Source organism: Pollachius pollachius (assembly GCF_949987615.1).
Source record: "Pollachius pollachius genome assembly, chromosome: 12".
NCBI classification, from domain to species: Eukaryota; Metazoa; Chordata; class Actinopteri; order Gadiformes; family Gadidae; genus Pollachius; species Pollachius pollachius.
The window spans coordinates 15,308,303-15,327,349 of record NC_136945.1 but is presented as its reverse complement, the minus strand read 5'-3'; the positions used below and the strand labels follow the sequence as shown (position 1 = coordinate 15,327,349).

The window sequence follows — 19,047 nt, the reverse complement described above, 5'->3', positions numbered from 1 at the left end:
AGAGATAAAGAAGGGACAGAAGTGAGAGAAGAGAAGACAGAAAATAGACAGAAAACGAGGTAAGGTTAGGGTAAAAACTAAAAAGCAACATATGGGTTTGTATTAAACGTGGTGCCGTCCTCACCTCCTCTTTGTTGCTGTCTTCCAGCTCGGCATCCAGGAAGTCTAGAGTGACGGGTTCTCTGAAGTTAAAGATCTGGACCGATAGGAGAGAAGCGGGGGGGGGGGGGGTCAGCGAGAGTGATATCACACTCCGAAGCGGATGGATTATTTCGGGTGAAATTGTTAAGACTAATTTATTGCACAGGGCTCAGCTGAAATGTTTCTGGAGTTGTCAGTGAGTATCAACCGACAAGCAGCTGTATTACACTTGTGTAGTTCTGGCCTGCTTGCCTTCACCACCACAGACAATGGCCCTCTAAGTAAAGCTTTGTGAAACAGCCAGAGAAGCCACGCCCACCCGATAGTGTTTCCACACCCAGAAACACATCCCCAGAAGTGCAGCTCATAACCGGGGTGCGTGTTGTGTACAGTGTGTGATGACGCAGGGTGTGTTCAGACCTTGGGCTGCAGGTTCGGATGCAGCAGGACGTAGCCATTGGGGTCGATAGCGAAGGTGTAGCCGTTAGCTCCGAGCTGAACCGCGGCGCAGAGGAGGGAAGACAGGAGGTAAAAAAGATTACACGACTAATCGGAAGCGCACAAATGATACAAAGCTGAGCTAATAGCAGGCGTCAGTCACCCTGTATGTCGGCGTCTTCCTCTTGATCTCGTTGATGGCGATGTCCACGCCCATCACTCCCAGGATGAGCTGGTTCTGCCGGAGGAGACGGAGGAGAGAGGCGGGATTAACGTCTCGTGCCAACAGTCACGGCGTTCCCAGCGTCAGGAGGAGACAGCTGAACACACAGGCTGTCTGTGGCAGCTGGGGCTCCAACAGGGGGCTCCTTCTACCAAGCCTCTGATCGAGGATCACTAGGCCCTTTATGCTTCTAAAGGCTAGACCGAAGAAGAGAGTCGCAATGCCTGTCGTCGCCTCCGGGGGGCGGTGTTGCCCCGCGGAGCTGACATCTGGGGGGCACCGTTACAAATGCGAGATGAGTCAATGATGACTGTCAACAACCATGGAGGAGCTGAGACAGAAAGCAGCCGACCCCCCGTTTGTTATCTACCTCCTGCTGTGTTAAACCCTGCATGATTGCCAAACATATGCATTCCTATGTGAAGCCCTTGCTACCTAAACTGCTTTTTCCATGCAAGCATTCATACATAGTTCTGGTGACACACATCACGCTGTGGTTTGAGCGTGTTGTTGCTGTTACTACCTGTGAGCTAGACACGTCAGCAGTGAGGTTGAAGACCGGCATGGTCCCGGTGATGACCAGACCCAAGCCCTGATAACACAGACAGAACTTGGTAAGATAGTGCTTGACGGTAATCCAATACTATTGTCAACTGAAAGGCAATACAATCAATGATTGAATGGTGTATCGAATAGATACATATGTAGCCGTGTAAACCTCGATCACATGCTACTGACCATGTTATAAGTTATAAAAGAATATTATAAACTAATTAACAGATTTATAAACAGATACGAACATGCTAGGTAACACTGTCATATTCATATCATACGCACTTGGGGAAAGATTTGAGTTTGATTTTGCTGGAATTTTTTTCCCCCAAATAAAGTTTCGGTAGTTTTTCAACAAAGCCCCTTTGAAGAAATAATTGTTTTCGTTATTCCGTTAGTTTGAAATAAATGTGCCATTAAAATCCTGTCAGACGTCGGGGCTGCATTAGATGAAACGCGGTGACAAGATGACTCGACGTTGGAATATGCCTGGTTACATTTCAGATAAACCGGTTACCGTGACACATTTCAACTTTATCAGGGAAATGATTGGCCACGCTAACAAATAATTTCTGCAAGAGAAGCAGAGGGAGAGAGAGAGAGAGAGAGAGAGAGAGAGAGAGAGAGAGAGAGAACGGGAAAGCAATGACGATGACATTTCAACATTTACTTCCACGGTAATGTGTGTGTGGAGGGTAGGAGTGGCTCCAGGTGGTATGTTCCGCCTGTACCGGGATCCAGAGGGTTCTTACCAGAGCGTCCTGGTACACGTTGGTCCACTGCACCTGCTTGGCTCGGGTACCGGCCAGAACCATGGGTCGACCCAGAACGTCCAGGTACTCCTGAGGTCACCATGGGAACACATGGGGTCAGTGTACGCACGCAACACGCAGAACCACACACACACACACACACACACACACACACACACACATACACACACACACACACACAGACACACACACACACACACACAGACAAACACACACACACACACAAAAACAAACAGAAAGACACAGAAACACATGCTGCTATTGTACACACACAAACACGCAGAACAACACACACACACACACACAAACACACACACAAACAGATACATAAACACAACCATACACATACACACAGACGTATCCACACACACACACACACACACACACACACACATATACACAACCATACACATACACACAGACACCCACACACACACACACACACACACACACACACACACTGAGTATATATAGAGCTCCGTTGCTACTGACACTCCAACGACCTTGCTATTCATCTCTCCTGTTATGTCTGCCTCATTTTCCAACACACACACGTACAGGGACGCACACAGAAGTCACAGAGAAGCACGCAAAGAAGCACACACACTGTTTGTCTGTGTGTGTGTGTGTGTGTGTGTGTGTGTGTGTGTGTGTGTATTTGTGTCCCTGTGTGCGAGATTTAAAACACATAATCAGAACTATTACTTTAAAGTGCTGCCCGTGTAAAGGTGTTAAAACAGTGAGCTGGAGGAGTATTATGACATTCATCTGTCATAAAACCACAACACCCTGACTGGCTCTCCTTCCTCCCACATAAACAACCCTGGCTAGCAGCATCCAGGCAGGCATGGGTAAGGACGCGTCTCCCGCTCGGCCAGCCCGGCGGAGCCATAAAGCACTGCAGGCCCAGGCCACTCAAGGCTGTTCCTCATCATTATGGAGGAGCTATTAAAAACACATTAGGAGTGCCAACGGTATGCTGCGCAAACAGACCTCACTCCCCAGCGGCTCGCCTGTCCACCCCCAGCAGGGCTGAGGGACACCTCACCCGTGCCCCCATAGGGGTGAGGGGTTAAATCCACCAGCCATGCATCGTATTCAGGGGACCCGCGGTACCGTCGCTCAGCGGGTTTCCATAGCGAGAGGGGGCCCTGTTTCCTGTGCTCCTCTAGCTACCTATTGATCAATGTCATATTCGTGGTGATATGCTATTGGCAAAACTATTGAATGCATGAACTCCCCCCCCCCCCCCCCCCCCCCCCGCGCCCAGCCCCTCTCGCCCCCCCCAGAAGGGAGACTGATTGCGCTGTCTGGATCAGATGGTTTTTTAGGGCGAAGATAGGAGGAGCAACCTTAAAATAATTTGTGCTCGATTCCTTGGAACAGTTTTCCGTGCCTTGATGGGACCTGGCAGTTGATGTGTTACACACAGCGTAATCTAGGACCCAGCAGTCCTGCAAGGTTACAGCAGGACCTCTGATCCAGCTGTCCTGCAAGGTTACAGCAGGACCTCTGATCCAGCTGTCCTGCTATGTTACAGCAGGACCTCTGATCCAGCTGTCCTGCTATGTTACAGCAGAACCTCTGATCCAGCTGTCCTGCTATGTTACAGCAGAACCTCTGATCCAGCTGTCCTGCTATGTTAAAGCAGCATGATTCATGCAAATAGACAAAGCTTTCAGAGGGGATTTTAATAAGTGTATTTCTATAGTGGCCAGTCTCTGCAGTGTTGATTTAAAACCTTTACAGACAAATACTACGCCTTGCTGAGTTTGTGTACAGCCAAGTGTCTTGATTGTACAGCCACCCACGCGGCTGTACAATAAATGTGGCACTACATTTATCTTTTTTTGCCACGGAGAGTAAGCCGTTGTCATAGTCTGACCCCTTGACACGGCCTTCTAAGCATTTCCTTTCATATCCACAACAGAGGCGTGCTGCGGGAACACATGCTGCTATTCCAGTGTTGCGCTTTTGACCGGTTGTTATGGATCGCCTCAACTCCGAGGTGCAGACAGGCGTAACCTATTCTATTATTAGCCCGCTAAGAGTCCGCTTTAATGCGCCACAGGGAGATATTCCATCAGGACAATGACAGCCAGACCTTTTCGCGGGATGCGGGGGAAAATGTTCCGCCGGCTCACACGGCCTACACAACATAAAAGTCAGGAAGCGGAGCTGTGCGGCTGATGGGGACCGCAGAGAGGCATGGTGGATTCCAGCCGTTATACTCTATACATTAATTACACGCTTGTGTATCTGTAATATCCCCCCCTCCCCCCCTCCCCCAACCCCCATCCTGGGTTCAGTCAAAGCTCTCATTCCAAGAAAATAATTCAAGCTCCTAAATGTTTCTCAGGACAATCACCCAGGATGCATTGTGGGGCAGTAAGCTACAGCGCCACTGTTCCATCTGTATCCTGCCTCGGCTGCCGTCCCATAACACCTGCATCTAGGTCAGAGCAGAACGGATCGGCCCTCCAACACAACGGCTGAAACAATCAGGGGTACTCCCGTCGCACACTGAGGAGACACAGCGATGTTCCACCTCTATGCAATGTTGAAACAAGCCCTGCTTCTACAGGGGGAGGTTAAAGCGACCCTCAGTCCAAAGCCTTAAGAAGGTAATAATCAGGCTTAGCGGTGATAGCGTTGGACTCTTGATCCCAGGCCAGCCGCCTCTCACACCCCTCTGGGCAGGTCTGAGGACCGGAACATTGGTGCCCTGACCCGGATTGGGAGTAAGCTTTATGGAGGCTTGCGCAGCGGAGGTAAATTCTTCCACAGTAAATCTCCCTCACCGACTCCATAAAGGCCAGCCACATATAATGATAGGACATCTATCTTGTTTATTTTTGTTATGATACTATATTTACTATATAATCATGTTGTCAGTTGGGACAACAGAAGGAGACTGCCGAACAGCAGTGGAGTTTTATAACATCGCCCCGACACCCAGATGTCTTAAATATGTCTTAAATATGACAGCAGAGTCCTGGCACCTATAGAATACCTATAAGAGTAAGTGGCAGGTCTTGGATTATAAATATGCCAGTTAATGGAACAGCTGACAGTCTATTCCGGGGCCTCAGTAGGACATGGGTGGCTGAGGGTGGGGGTGGGTGTACAAACCTCTCACAGCCTGCAGCAAACTAGTCCATTTCTGCAGCTGGAATGAGGTTATCCCATGGGGCAGGGCCTTCTGTGTGCCAAGAGACGCTTTGTGTGTGTGTGTGTGTGTGTGTGTGTGTGTGTGTGTTTGTGTGTGTGCGTGTGAAGCTGGGGGAAGAGGTTGGGAGAAATGTGTGGATGAAGAATGAAATAAGGGGTGGAGCTTCCCAAGTTGGACATTTCTTATTGTAATCTCTCAATCTAAAGCCACCTCCCAAAACGTTTCCCTGCATACCCTGGTTCGGGGACATTTACAGCCGTATCTCTCCCCATCAGCAGAACCACCATCAAAAGAATATACGTGGACGGTGCTGAACATAGCATAATGAACCTAGAATGAACTTCCAGGTTCGCTCATTATACGTGCACATCGTTAAACGTGCACGTCATCGTACGTGCGCAGTGCTGTACGTGCGCGCTCAGCCTCTTACCTGGGTGTTGATTCGAATGGCGCCGATGGAAGGAATTTCAAAGTAGTAGCCTGAAATGGAAATGAGAAGAACGTTAAACGTCAGCCCCAGGTGGCCAACCGGGCGGAGGGGGGAGGGGCTCCACCGCTGACGAGTGGAGCAGCCAACGCCGGCTCCCCCAGGGGGCCGTCTGCGGAGGGACTTCTCATCTACATGCACGCCCCCGGTCGCCCTCGACGACGACGTGGGCGGCAGGTTGAAAGGATGCTGAGCCCCGAGCGCCCCCACTGATTTGAGAGGGAGGGAGAGCGAGCAGCCGGGTCGATGGCGCTGTGTTTATACCAAGGGCTGGGGAACGGAAGCCGACGGAGGGACAGAGGGCCTGATAGGAGGCCGAGACGGAGGCCCCGTTCAGAGGCTGAGGCGGCCTTCATTACGGCAAGACCTTACTCATTTGCCACAGTGTGGTCTTGTTGAGACACGCAGGCATTCAGGTGTCGACGCGTACACACACACACACACTCACACGTACACACACACACACACAAATATATCGTACATTCATAAACTAAAGAAAAAGTAAGCACAAGTCACTGGGTGCCCGTCTGGGAGTATAGGGGGAAAAAATGGCAGTAGAGAAATATAAGTGATCATCACACGGGTCTTCTCAATGCCGTGGAACGCTCCGTTCACTTGCATGGGCTCTTCACAACTTCCGGCGGTGCATTATATTTGATAATTCACCGTTGCGAAGTATAATTGACCGCTGTCAAGGAAAACAAAGGATTTTTTGCCTCTAATGACGTCTTTGGTATCACTCCGCAAGTAGTCAACCCCTCAACTTGTCAACCCCATTGTCTTCGGTTGCTAAGGGACGTCAACGTCTTTCACAGACTATTTCTCTGCTGATCAACACTACGAACGCTGGTAACAAATAAATTGTAAAAAGACACACCATGTGAAGTTGTTTTTTAGTTTTGGCAAGTAGCCCTGTAATAAGCGGGATTATGTATAGAACGTCGCCGGTCATTATCGGGAAAATAAGCCCAGACAGGGCGAACAGGCCTGAAGGGGCTTATTTTCGATCTATACATTATTCCTTACGTAAATATAGCTTGCGACACAATGTCATAGTACTCATTTGTATTGCAAGGGTAGATGTCTAGCGTCCAACACTGGGTTTCTGTTCGTTGATAGTGCTCTTAAATGAGGTAGGTAGCGCTGAGTAATGATTGAGCAATTTCAAGGTACTTTTTAAAACTTGTTTAACGTTGATAATGATGACAGGAGTCTGAACGAATATAAGATGATATGTAAAAGGATTAAATGATTTTGACAATGTCCAGATGTAAATCAGCCATGGTTTTTTTTCACCTCATGTGAATGCACTTTCTGAAATTGGGCGTTTGGCCCAATCTCAATGGTGCCCACAAACGAACCAGTCCACTGGTTTACATTCGGTGCTAACACGCCACTGTGCTTCGTCACCGATTTGGAGACTTTGATGTGTGCAGTTTTTGCACTATTGGAGAAAACAACCTGGCCAGGGCAGATACAGCTCTAGGGCTGCTAAACATTGAGGGCTTTGAGTTGAATCAAAATCATGGCTGAGTTACATCTCGATCATAGACCAGATCAACAATTAATTTAGGGTCCTGGCAAACCGGCAAAGCCCTCTAAGTAATCGCAAATCATTAGGTTCCGATGAATGTAAGTGGCCATTTTGATTTAAATGATTTCATAACGATGGGTAAACATTCGATTGGGGATTGAGGTCATTGCTGTTCTTATTATGTAATCAAGAAATTATAATAACACTGACCCTTTCCTCCAGATACTGGACACCTTATTGTGAATACTTGAGACCCAAAGAAAATTTCATTTCAGAGCTGCCTCCTATTTCAAAACGTGTGTCTCCTTTCATTTGATTTAGACTCCTTGTCCCCCACAGCTAAATGTGAGAGATGGATTGAGGAGGGAGCGTGAAATATGTGGAACACACAAGCGAGACAACAGCTCAACGCTACGTGTGTATGTGTTTGTGTGTCTGTGTGTGTACACCTGTGTGTGTGTGTGTGTGTACACCTGTGTGTGTGTGTGTGTGTACACACCTGTGTGTGTGTGTGTGTGTGTGTGTGTGTGTGTGTGTTTACCTGTGTGTGTATTTGTGCCCCTGTGTGTGTATACCCCTGTTTGTCTGTGTGTGTGTGTGTCTCTGTGTACGACTGTGTATCACGTTGTTGTTCTAGTCCGTGTTGACGTCACGGTTGAAGGGGTCCGAGCCCTGGCGTGGGGACCCCTGTCCGCTTGTGATAGCACACAGGGGTCCCTGGGTGGGGCCCTGGGTGCTCCTGATACTGCTAGCATGTAATAAGCATCTTAAGGCCGGGAGGACCGCTCCGCTGAGGCCACTGCCCGGCTGACGCCATTGTCTCCTCCTGGCAGCGCCGTCGCTGGCGGGGTTATCATCACAGCCGCTGCGCTACGGACTCCTAATCCCCCCTCCCGTTTCCCAGCCTGGAAATCACCCGGCCGCCAGGCTCCGGCGGATAATTAATACCGACTTCTGGGGCGGTACTTCAGAGCAATGGCGTCCGGCTTAACGGCTGAGGGCTGAGTGCCGCCAACAGACACTTGGAGGCGGACGGTTTGTAGTTTGTTTTTTTTAGTTTTTGTCACTAGAAAGCCCGCTGTCTGTTTATGTAGGGGTTGACGCAGGGCCGGTATGTGTCAGACACACCACTAGGGGGGCCGTAGGGTTAATAATTAGGGTGGGGTGATAATAGGATGTCAATTCAAGTGCCTCAGCAGTTAGGTACTAGACAAGTGGTATAGAGTTAGATGGGAGGATGCCCCAGGCACAAAAACACACTGTGTTTACAAGGTTACAAAACACAATGTGGGATCCATTCAAACATCTGAACACACACACACACACACATCCACACACACACACACACACACTAAAGCCGCTCACCTTTGTTTGCACAAGCGATCCACTGCAAAGGGGTGACGTCATAGTTGTGCTGTCCAACAGAGAAGGTAAACACACGCACCTGGAAGGAGAAAGACAGGACCAACAAGTGAACTATGGGTCGCACAGAGATAGAGAAAGAGCGAGAGAGACAGACAGACGGACAGAGAGACAGAGACAGAGACAGAATCGGAGAGATGGAGAGAGACAGAGATAGACAGAGAGAAAGAGACACAGACACAGGGAGAGTCAGAGACAGAGAGAGAGACACAGACACAGGGAGAGTCAGAGACAGAGAGAGAGAGAGACGCAGGCACAGGGAGAGTCAGAGACAGAGAGAGAGAGAGACGCAGGCATAGGGAGAGTCAGAGACAGAGAGAGAGAGACACAGACACAGGGAGAGTCAGAGACAGAGAGAGAGACACAGACACAGGGAGAGTCAGAGACAAAGAGAGACAGATCTGGGCTACGCCTGGAGGCCCCTCGTCGGAGAGGCTGAGCAACAACAGCTTCAGACGAGGCTCCTCCTGGACATTAATGAGTTCAGTGTTGTGTGACAATAATGGACAAATCCCGAATATCCATCTAATGCAGACACAGGGGCTCGTCGGCTCCCCGGTCGCTTCGTAAGCTGCTAGCTCGCGCACAGACAGTGTGAGAGAGTTGTCAGACAGCAGATTACCGCTAAATGACAGGCGCCGCCATGAGGGAGCTACATGCTAATGGCTATGACAACCCGTATCAAACAGGGCTAAAACACTTTGTGACGGGCTGGAACAGCACCCAACGCCCCTAATGAATGAAATAAGCTATATATGTATAAATATATATATATGTGTAGGATAGCTAAAAATGCTAATGGTGGTGGACAGCAGAGAGTTGGCTTGAAGCGTGGCTAAGACATCCATCCAATGTCTAGAGGGCCGCTGCATAAAGACCCGAATGGAGGAAGCCACCTTGGACATTATGCACAGATGTGAAGGCTGGCGTTTCTGACAGCCTCAACAATGGTCGACATTGTCAGCGGAACAAAGTGACATACAGAGAGAGAGAGAGAGCGAGAGAGAGAGAGAGAGACGGATATCGAGATAGAGTGGGCGAGAGAGAGAGAGAGGGAGGTAGAGAGAGAGAGAGAGAGAGAGAGAGAGAGAGGGCTTGGGTGAATGCGTGCACGCATGTCAGTTCTTCCCAACACCCGTCAGTCAGTCTGTCCGGGGAGGAGAGTGACCGGCTGGAGGGAGTAGGGTCTCACTGCGGCCCTCACCGTTTTGTTGGGCCAGTTGTACTTCTCAAAGATGTCCTGGGCGCGGTCCTCTCCTCCGTCTGTGAACATCATGATCATCTTGTTGCAGAAGGCCCTGGGGGCGGTGGTCTCCTGGGGGGGAGAGAGGGGAGAGAGGGAGGGCAGAGAGTGAAAAGAGAAAGGAAAGTCTGTTCTCCGACGGCGAGTCCGCGCTGGAAGCCCCCAGTCGCCGCTGCGTCGCTGAGCGGGAAACTCAGAGGAGGTTTCGCCGCCGCACGCCAGCACGGGGGGAGCCGGCGGCGGAAAGCATTCAGCTCCAACGACAGGGGGTGGCTACAGGCTCCATCGCTCCACCCGCCCCCCACTTATCCATCCATCCACCCGCACAGCCCCACCCCAACCCATCCATCCCCAGCAGCCCCTGTGCCTGCCTCCACGACAGCTGCCATTGATATGCAGCCCAGCGGCACGTCAACTTTGACAAGATTCTAATAAAGATAAATAATGCCGCCCCCCCCCCCCCCCCCAAAAAAAAAAAAAAAAGAAAAGGCTGCCTTTGGATAATGTATTTTTTCTCCATTATTCTGCTAGCAATCAAGGGGCCGGGAGGCTGCGGCAGACTGCAGACGGCCATTAAAAGTGGCTTTATACATTTACCACGTTGGCTGAGCCACGGAGGGACGGAGGGAGGGAGGGAGGGAGGGGAGGTGGGGGTGAGGGGGGGGGCTGCCACGACTTGGCTCTGTGCCTCCCCAGCCCACCGGAGGAATATAAAGTGTCCTGCGGCTGATCCACCCTCCTCTGGCCTCCGCTCATCAATCATCCCATCAGCAGCCATTAGGAGCGCCGCGTGCCTCGGAGTAGCTGCGCCCGAGACAGCACCACCTGTGAAGCCCCCCCCCCCCCCCTCCTCACGCCCCTCTCCCCTATCCCTCTACCCCCCCCCCCCTTCCGGCCTCCTCCCCACTCTGTCCCTCCGAGTCGTGACTCAGTCGTCATGAGTCGTGACTCAGTCGTCATGAGTCGTGACTCAGTCGTCATGAGTCGTGACTCAGTCGTCACGGCGATGTGTCGGCCCTTGAGCACCTAGTCCGGGGCGAGATGTAATCGCCGCCAACGTGACGTCCGCCCATCAGATGAGTGTCATTGTGTTGAAAGAGGAGATGCTTTTAGTCCTCTCCACCACAGGCGGATTTAACAAAAACCTCACCTGGACTCATTCGTGCAACCTAGACGTCGTGGACCCCCCTAGCCCCCTAAAGTACGCCCACCCCCTCCCCGCGCTTACGTTGAGGAGCTGCTCGAAGGCGAAGGTGAAGCCAGACTTGTAGTCCGTGGTTCCTTTGGCCTGCATGTGAAAGACCGCCTCCTTGAAGATCTTCTTGTTGCGGATGTTGGCTTGGACCAGGTTCTTGAAGCAGGGAACCAGGGCCTCTGCCTTTTCGCTGAACTAGGGGGAAACACAAACACACACAGACACATCACTCCCAAAACCGTAGTCATGTGTGCCATCTCACACGACCTTATTCTGTTAAATCGTTAGATCGTACTTTTCTGTATTTGTTCATTCACTTTTCTTTATGTTCTCTATGTTTCCCCATGGCTGCTGTGTATCCTTCTGTCTTTATTTCGACACACAGTACGTGCGGCTGTGTGTGTATGCATGCGCGGTGTGCGGTTGTGTGCAGATGGGCACTGCCCTTTGCCTCTGAGCCTGGCAGTAAACAGTGCTAATTACAACACTGCACACAAAGAACAGGTGTAGCTCAAATGCCATGGCAGAGCCTGGAACAGAAAGTCTGCCAAGGTAATATAGCCTGTCTCATCTCATACACCAAATTAGCCTAAGACAGTGTGGAATCTGCGTCTGGATGTGGGTTTGTTCATTTGTCATATTTTGTCCCACAATGCATATATGTTGTTTTTACTTGTATGTACTTTACAATGATTGTGTCTGTGAACTGCGTATGGATGTGGTGCAGAATTGTACTCATCTAAATATATATTCAGTGTGTATTTAGACATTGTGTCTCATTGTGTCGCAGACAAAACAACTTTTGTGTCGTTTTGAAGGTCATCTTCAATCTTCATCATCTCTCCGTGATTCCGAATGCATCGTGTAAAATAGGCAAGAGGAAAAGTTGCAGTTGCGTGTCGAGATTGTCACAGATGGAAATTAAAATGTATAATTTGGATCGGAAACGCCGTTTTGTCGGCGTACTTAGTGTTGGCGTGGGAGAAGAAAGGATTTCCACAGGGGCCCTTCATCCAACGGCAGGCGAGTTTCATCGCATTTGCATGTTCGATACAATAACCTCCAGACATGTACTTTATTTTTAAATAAGGCCACGAATTACAGCAAAAATTGACCTGTAAATTACAGCTCAGACCGTAGCTATTGTTGCGGTAGGTCATTGCGACGGTAACCAGATAGCAAACTATCGCCGTATAGCTCATTGTGTGTCTCTGTAAGCCATTACTCTTTTGAAGGAGTTCACCCTGGTGTTCCGACCCAGATTAACACAACCAATTCGTTGCTTTTAGAGCCAGGATTTAGAGCCATACACTGCCTAAGAGCAATGGATTATGGGGGATTACCTAAGCAAGTCTCCAAATAGGGCTAGCAAATCATTTGCTCTGTACGAATGTGTGTGTGTGTGTGTGTGTGTGTGCATATAAGTGAAAGAGAAAGAAAGAGTTATGGTGCGTCTGAGTGAGGGAGTTACTAATAGACAATTTGAATACAAACTGCCACAATTCCGTTCACACAATAGGGGACTGTGCATTTCTGCACATGCACAGATGTACATATTGGTACATCTCCAAGCTGAAGATGCAATGTTTCTAGAGGGCAAGAAGCTAAATAAATACTACAACCTAAATATGTGATTACCATTGGTATTCAAAACAATAATTATGTTTTTTGTTGTTGTTGCTGACGCTCGGCAGAGTACATCAGTGTTTTCTGCACATACATACACAATATATACAGTATATATATGTAGATGAATGTATCTATAGGTACACAACACAATATACATGTTTTAGATGCACCGGGCGACTCACGCTGGCCACGTTGACGTAGTCGTCGTCAGTCAGAGTCTCCAGCATCTCCATCACAGACGCCTTCATCAGCTTCAGAGTGAGGCCGCTCACACTGCCACTCCTGAGGAGGGACGCACACACACACACACACACACACACACACAGACACACACCAACACGCACACACATAAGTAAACAAACGCACACCCACATACACACACACACAGACACACACACACGCACACACATAAGTAAACAAACGCACACCCACATACACACACACGTGCACGCACGCACACACACGGAGGGGCAAACAGACGCACACACACAAACACACGCATGGACACACACAGAGGGGCGAACAGACGCACGCACACAAGTAGACACACACGCATGCATACATGCACAAATGCACACACAAATACACACACACACGCACCCATACACACACACACACACACACACACACACACACACACGCATGATAATGAGATAAATAAGACGGCTCCTGAGGGTTTTGGATTTCACCTCGTCTAAAAACGAATCATTTGGAGTGAGCATGTTGTGAAGTTAAGTTATTTTCTTCTATCTCAATAATTAAAATGTAGTTGTATCAATCTCTTTCAATCGAAGTACATACAAACAAGGACACATATTGGATGTTAGGTCAGCTTTAACCTTCACACCATGTAGCCTGATCCTACATCATTCATAGACATACACATTTCATTAAATACATTGATGATGTACAACTGTTTTATCCCCTTTTACTATTTTACATCAGGGCAACAGACAGACAGACAGTAGGCAGTTAGGAAGGGGAACAGCATTAGATCTGAAGCCACACCGACACACACCAACAGGGGGCACTAGCGGCCCTGGAAGAGAAGGACGAAAGGTAAGGGAAGTGACCCCAGACAGAGGGCGTTGGCAGGGGAGGAGGATACTCACACATCGACTATGATCACCATGTCCTTTGGAGACGAAGCTCCTTGGATGTACCTGTGCAAAGACACACACACACACACACACACGCACACACACACACACACACACACACACACACAAACAAACAGTCATAATTAGCTTTAATTTGTTTTCTTGATCTTTCCGAGGACAATGCACCAAATCATGGAGCCAAGACCCAGCTGTGATAATCCGGTCCTGCCACTTAGGCTGCAACATTCTCAAATGGCTTAGGAGCTTAGGAGAGTTCGTAAGTTTAGCTTTTCTTTTTGTTCGTACTGGATCTGGCTCGGCTTCACGATCGCCACACCCAAATACACCCTACCATAACGTAACCACTGGATGACTGATGATGATTGCAATATTTACAGTGGGCCCCTCAATGAGAAAATGCCTAAAATATATGGTAGCTCTGTATGTATAAATATCCAAGATCCGTCCTAAATACCATTGGCCCTGTCTCACGGAGTGTCTGAGCTCCACTTAATACTGTCAGTAAAATGAGACTGTTAATTTGCTGTGTCTTTGACGACACAAATGATTTGCTTTGGCGGTGCCTTTGTCAAGGGGAAGACGCAAGCTGCTAAACACCATTAGGCTGCCACGGCAGAGCTCTCCCCGAAATAGGGCTGCTCTGGGTGTGTGTGTCAGCCCTGGCAGCACCGGGCCTAAAAGGCACAGACAGAACTGGATAAGGAGGGAGGGCGGGAGGGCAGACATCTTGTTTGTTTACTGGAAGAGGCCCAAACGCAGCGTGAGTGCATGGTCGATAGACGATGACATCCTAAAGGCAAAGCGGAAAGTTCCGGCGCAAAATAAACGGCATTGAAAAAGAATTGCAGGAACGATTGAAAAAAAAGAGTCCATATTGACGGACGTTAAGTAGCACATCCAGGGGGAGGGTGAGGAGGGTGAGGAGGGTGAGGGGCGCGGGGGAGAGGAGGGTGAGGGGGAGAGTGGGGGGGGGGGGGGGGGGGGGGGGAGAGAGGCATAGCGGTCATGGAAGTGCTGGTTTGACATTCTAAGTGAGCCGTGTGAAACAGTGAGCAGCCATGGAAGGCAGAGCAACCATCAGGGGCTTTTCTTTCTGCTGATTATCAAGCCAGCCGCCCGCCCGGCCAGAGAAGCTCTCTTCTTAAGCCGGGCCAAGCCCCCCCCTTACGAGGGCAGGAGAAAAAACCCAGCCTTTTTGGAGGCTTGGCAGACGCCGCACCACAACCTGGCCGCAAACCTCCTCAGACCAGACCCACGCGGCAGAGTGCGTCTCTTGACGCACTCTGCCGCGGCTTGCTGGAAAACGACCAACATGGGCCCCTGTGTCTCCCCCCCCCCCCCCAGACAGAGCAAACGCTCGCCACCAGCCCTAGCGTGGCGCGATGCTGATTAACTGAGCATGACCAGTGTGAGGGCTGGCAACAGGGTAGGCATTGGAGACAGAGAAAGAGAAGGGGGGTGGTGGTGGTAGTGGTGGCGGTGGTGGTGGTGGCAGCGGTGGTGGGGGTGGCGGTAAGGGTGGTGGTTGGGGAAAGAATCCAATTATTTTCAATAATAAAGAATGCCACATCAAAGCTGTAACTTCACGGCTCTCCACTACTGTGTGGCATATGAACTCCGGTTGGGGGGCCATGCGGCATATTGCCATGACTTTTTATCAATTTAATTACTGCAACCTTAATTTGAGGTAAGCAGGAAGGTTTGGAGAAAGGGAAGCAGGAACTCCACGGGGTGATGGCTTCATTCTGTGCAGTCGGTGATTGGGATGGGGGGGCGGGGAGTTCAGGGGTGGTTTCAAAGTGGTCAACGATGCGAGACAGAGGCTTGGTCCGAATGCTGCCCACTTCTGCTCTCCACTCGGGCCCTGTTAACGGAAAGGGCCCCCCCTGTCTGAAGACCCACTGAAAGATTTCATTAACTCTAGCAGACGGTTTATTTCTCATCGAGTGAGAGCAAAGGGGGGTTGCCAAAGAGAGAGCTCCCCGCATTATTTTTCAAGGCGCTGAATGTTAATCATATAGCGATGCAGACTTTTATTAGCGAGTCATTAAGGGGTCATCTCCGTCGCCTGCTGCAGCCATAAGATTCGACTAAATGCTAAACTAGCCTTTGGCCCCTTTAAATGTACGGCCGCCGGGGAAAATATCAGTTTCAGTAAGACTGCCTCTCTTAAAATGCAAGATATAATTGATGTCAGTAATGGAGGTTCAGGGAAAATGTGAGAGGAATGCTAGAGCAGGGGACGGAGTTAGAGTGAGGAGCGCTAGAGTGTCCGACTTCATCATATTCGTCCATATCTTGCTGCGTCTGGGAAAAGTTGTCTTTTAACTATTTTCCTACTGATTAAACTAGCATTAGTGTTTCGGAAAAAACATATGAAGATATGAACATGTGAAGAATGTTGATCCCACATTTTTCATCCCGTGGGCTGGCGTAACGATCGACAGATATGACGAATCTCGGTTCAAGGCGATTGCCGTACAGCGCTCCACGTTTCGACTCATGGATCCAGATGTGTTGTTTCTGCATGGATTCCAGTCAGTAATTACCGCTCCGCTCTTGCCCACTGATGCCGTTCTTTCCCTGTCATTACCCAGTCTCCCGCGTGCCAGGGCCAGGTGACGAGCAGATGGGCCTGGCTGGTGCTGAACTAGGACCGTTGGCCCTTGGCCCTCCCTCTCCCAGCACCCCCCATCCCACAGCCCTGTGATCAGGCACGCCCCAGTCCATGTCTTCCCAGCCATGGACTAATTGAGCGGTGGGCAGGTTTGGCCCTGTGCAGACTTTGGGTTATTGTAGTCCTTGTCATGTTTGGTTTTCTTGGATTTGCTTCATTCAAACCAAACTAAACACTAGTGCCTGAACCACGGCGTGTTTGTATTAAACATAATGACTGGATTTGATGGGCAGGATTAAGAGGACAAGGACTTTGGACCACTGACTATTAGTGGTCAGAGGTCCGGCATGACTTAAAAACTCTTTCTATCCCTTTTGAATAGTATACAGTAGTATATTTCCAATACTTTTGTAGCCATAATGATAACTGTTATTGATTATTGATCAATAACAAGTATTGATAAATGTTTAGGATTTATATTATCATATAGGCCGATACTATGAATAAATATATTGTAATACAATAAAAAATGAGGATCAACTCATTGATGTGAAGGGTGGTCAGTAAGGCAAGACTGTACATAAAGTGAAGAAACGTCTAATGCAGCCATCTATCGTTCCCCAAATCCACTCAGTCATATCACACCTAGCCAGACATGCATGTGAAAACAACGTATACCCACGCCTGAATCTGAACGCATCACCCAAACACTCATGCAATGAACACACAATGGCACTTTCCTGCCTTGGTGTAGCGATTATATTTCTGTCCCTTTGCAAAGCGACCTCATTGGAATTCATGAAATTGTTTTATCGGAGCGCAGGGCTACAAGATCAATACAGTTACCGTGTTTCTACCGCCTGATTGTGCCTCTGCACATTGACCCGTTGGAAGAATTGTGGTGCATTACATGGGAATCAGGAATTACCCAGCAGATACACATTGGACGCCGCACTGTACATTAGGTGGGTGAGGCATTATGACTGAAGCACAAGAACGGCCTGGTGTTGCTCTGCATAGCCAGGGTTCTGCATGGGAGATGATGCCTGTATTTCAACAAAATATTTTGTCCTGAACATACTGTAGGAGTTATATTATTATGGCTTATCTATGGGATGAACGTATGTATACCTCTCCCCGCGGGCGCCATACATGCAGGCTGGGGAAAAACTGGTACATTAGCAGTAAGAATACCCATAGATTTATGTGTAAACTATGCAATTTTTGGTTATGTGTGTGTCCCGTTTCTGTGTGCTCGCATGTGTGTCTGTGTTTGTGTGTCTACCTATCTTGGAGTTTAAAAGTATGCTTGGGTTTATTTTGCGTCAATAGCCCTATTATTTTATGGACTGCTGCCCTCTTAGTGTGGCTCTGAATGTGGCACCTGAAAAAGATCGAATTAAGATAAAAATATAGGAGACTGGGGCTGGGAGAGCCATTATGGGAGATATTGTCTGCTTTTCTTCCTCCTCTGGTTCATTATTGAAGGGCTTGATTCCAAGAATGCATTTCCATATATTCTCAGAAGAGGGCCAAGAGGTCCAACTTTGTAAGGGACAGTTAAGGCAATTTTATGGTTCATACAATACATATTTCTACACAACAAAGTATATGATGATCAACTTACATACCTCTACATAGCGTATACTGATATGATTAGAATTGTGCAGTTGTTTTAGTTCATATGTCATACCAGTAACTTAGGAAATGTTTCCATTCTCAAGGTCAGAGTCACATGAAAGATATAGCTCTGCTGGTTCGTAACTTTCAAAAACTCGGAGCATCACTGTGAAACAGTAATATTTATTTTTGTATGTAGGGGGGACTGAACAGGCCTTGAAGAAGATGAGACCACCAGACCCTTTTTACGACAACATCTTCAACAGGGGGGGCTCCAACCTTCATGTACTTACCAGTGGCCATATTTACTGAGAAGGTGCATTGACTTTTCTCAGAAATCAATAAGTGATATAGTCTGCATGTGGGAGCAAACCTGGCCAGTAATAGGATCTTTGCAACGCTTGGCTAACAGGACTCCATGGCTGTCTCTCCATTGCTATCTCATCCCGGTCACCCCCCGTCTCCCCCCCTCGGTCTCTGTCTTGCTCTATCGCCCTCAGTCTTGCCTCCCTTCGCCCTCTCCTCTGCGCTCTCTGGGATAACGTGAACAGACATTATAATGGACAATTGTTAATAATTAATGTCAGAGCAATCGGAGGCAATTAAGTGTGTTGACTGGACCCTTCATTTTTCTTGGGGATGTTAGAGGGGACAGAGCGAGAGAGAGAGAGAGAGAGAGAGAGAGAGAGAGAGAGAGAGAGAGAGGGGGAGAGAGAGAGAGAGACCTTCTGTATGCTGATCTCCCTGCATGCGTTCCATCAGAGGCGGGGTGGCTCATCCCTGGCCCAGACCACTTATCTGTCCCAGGGACCATTGCTGTGTTGGACCACAAACAGAACAGGCATGCTGGTTCTTGGCTCTCCTCTTGACACACTGCTTT

General features: G+C 49.0%; 1 protein-coding gene across 1 annotated transcript in view; it reads right to left on the bottom strand.

Annotated features, from left to right (window-relative positions):
- cacna2d2a (calcium channel, voltage-dependent, alpha 2/delta subunit 2a) overlaps positions 1-19,047 on the bottom strand; it is a gene marked incomplete at its 5' end in the record, with an annotated part of 130,186 nt that overhangs the window by 11,971 nt on the left and 99,168 nt on the right. Inside the window, 11 exons of the mRNA XM_079747311.1 lie at positions 125-196; positions 562-636; positions 743-817; positions 1,326-1,394; positions 2,107-2,196; positions 5,730-5,779; positions 8,686-8,764; positions 9,947-10,057; positions 11,214-11,375; positions 12,992-13,091; positions 13,922-13,972. Coding sequence (XP_079603437.1) covers positions 125-196; positions 562-636; positions 743-817; positions 1,326-1,394; positions 2,107-2,196; positions 5,730-5,779; positions 8,686-8,764; positions 9,947-10,057; positions 11,214-11,375; positions 12,992-13,091; positions 13,922-13,972 — 934 coding nt within the window. The remainder of the gene's footprint in view (positions 1-124; positions 197-561; positions 637-742; positions 818-1,325; positions 1,395-2,106; positions 2,197-5,729; positions 5,780-8,685; positions 8,765-9,946; positions 10,058-11,213; positions 11,376-12,991; positions 13,092-13,921; positions 13,973-19,047) is intronic.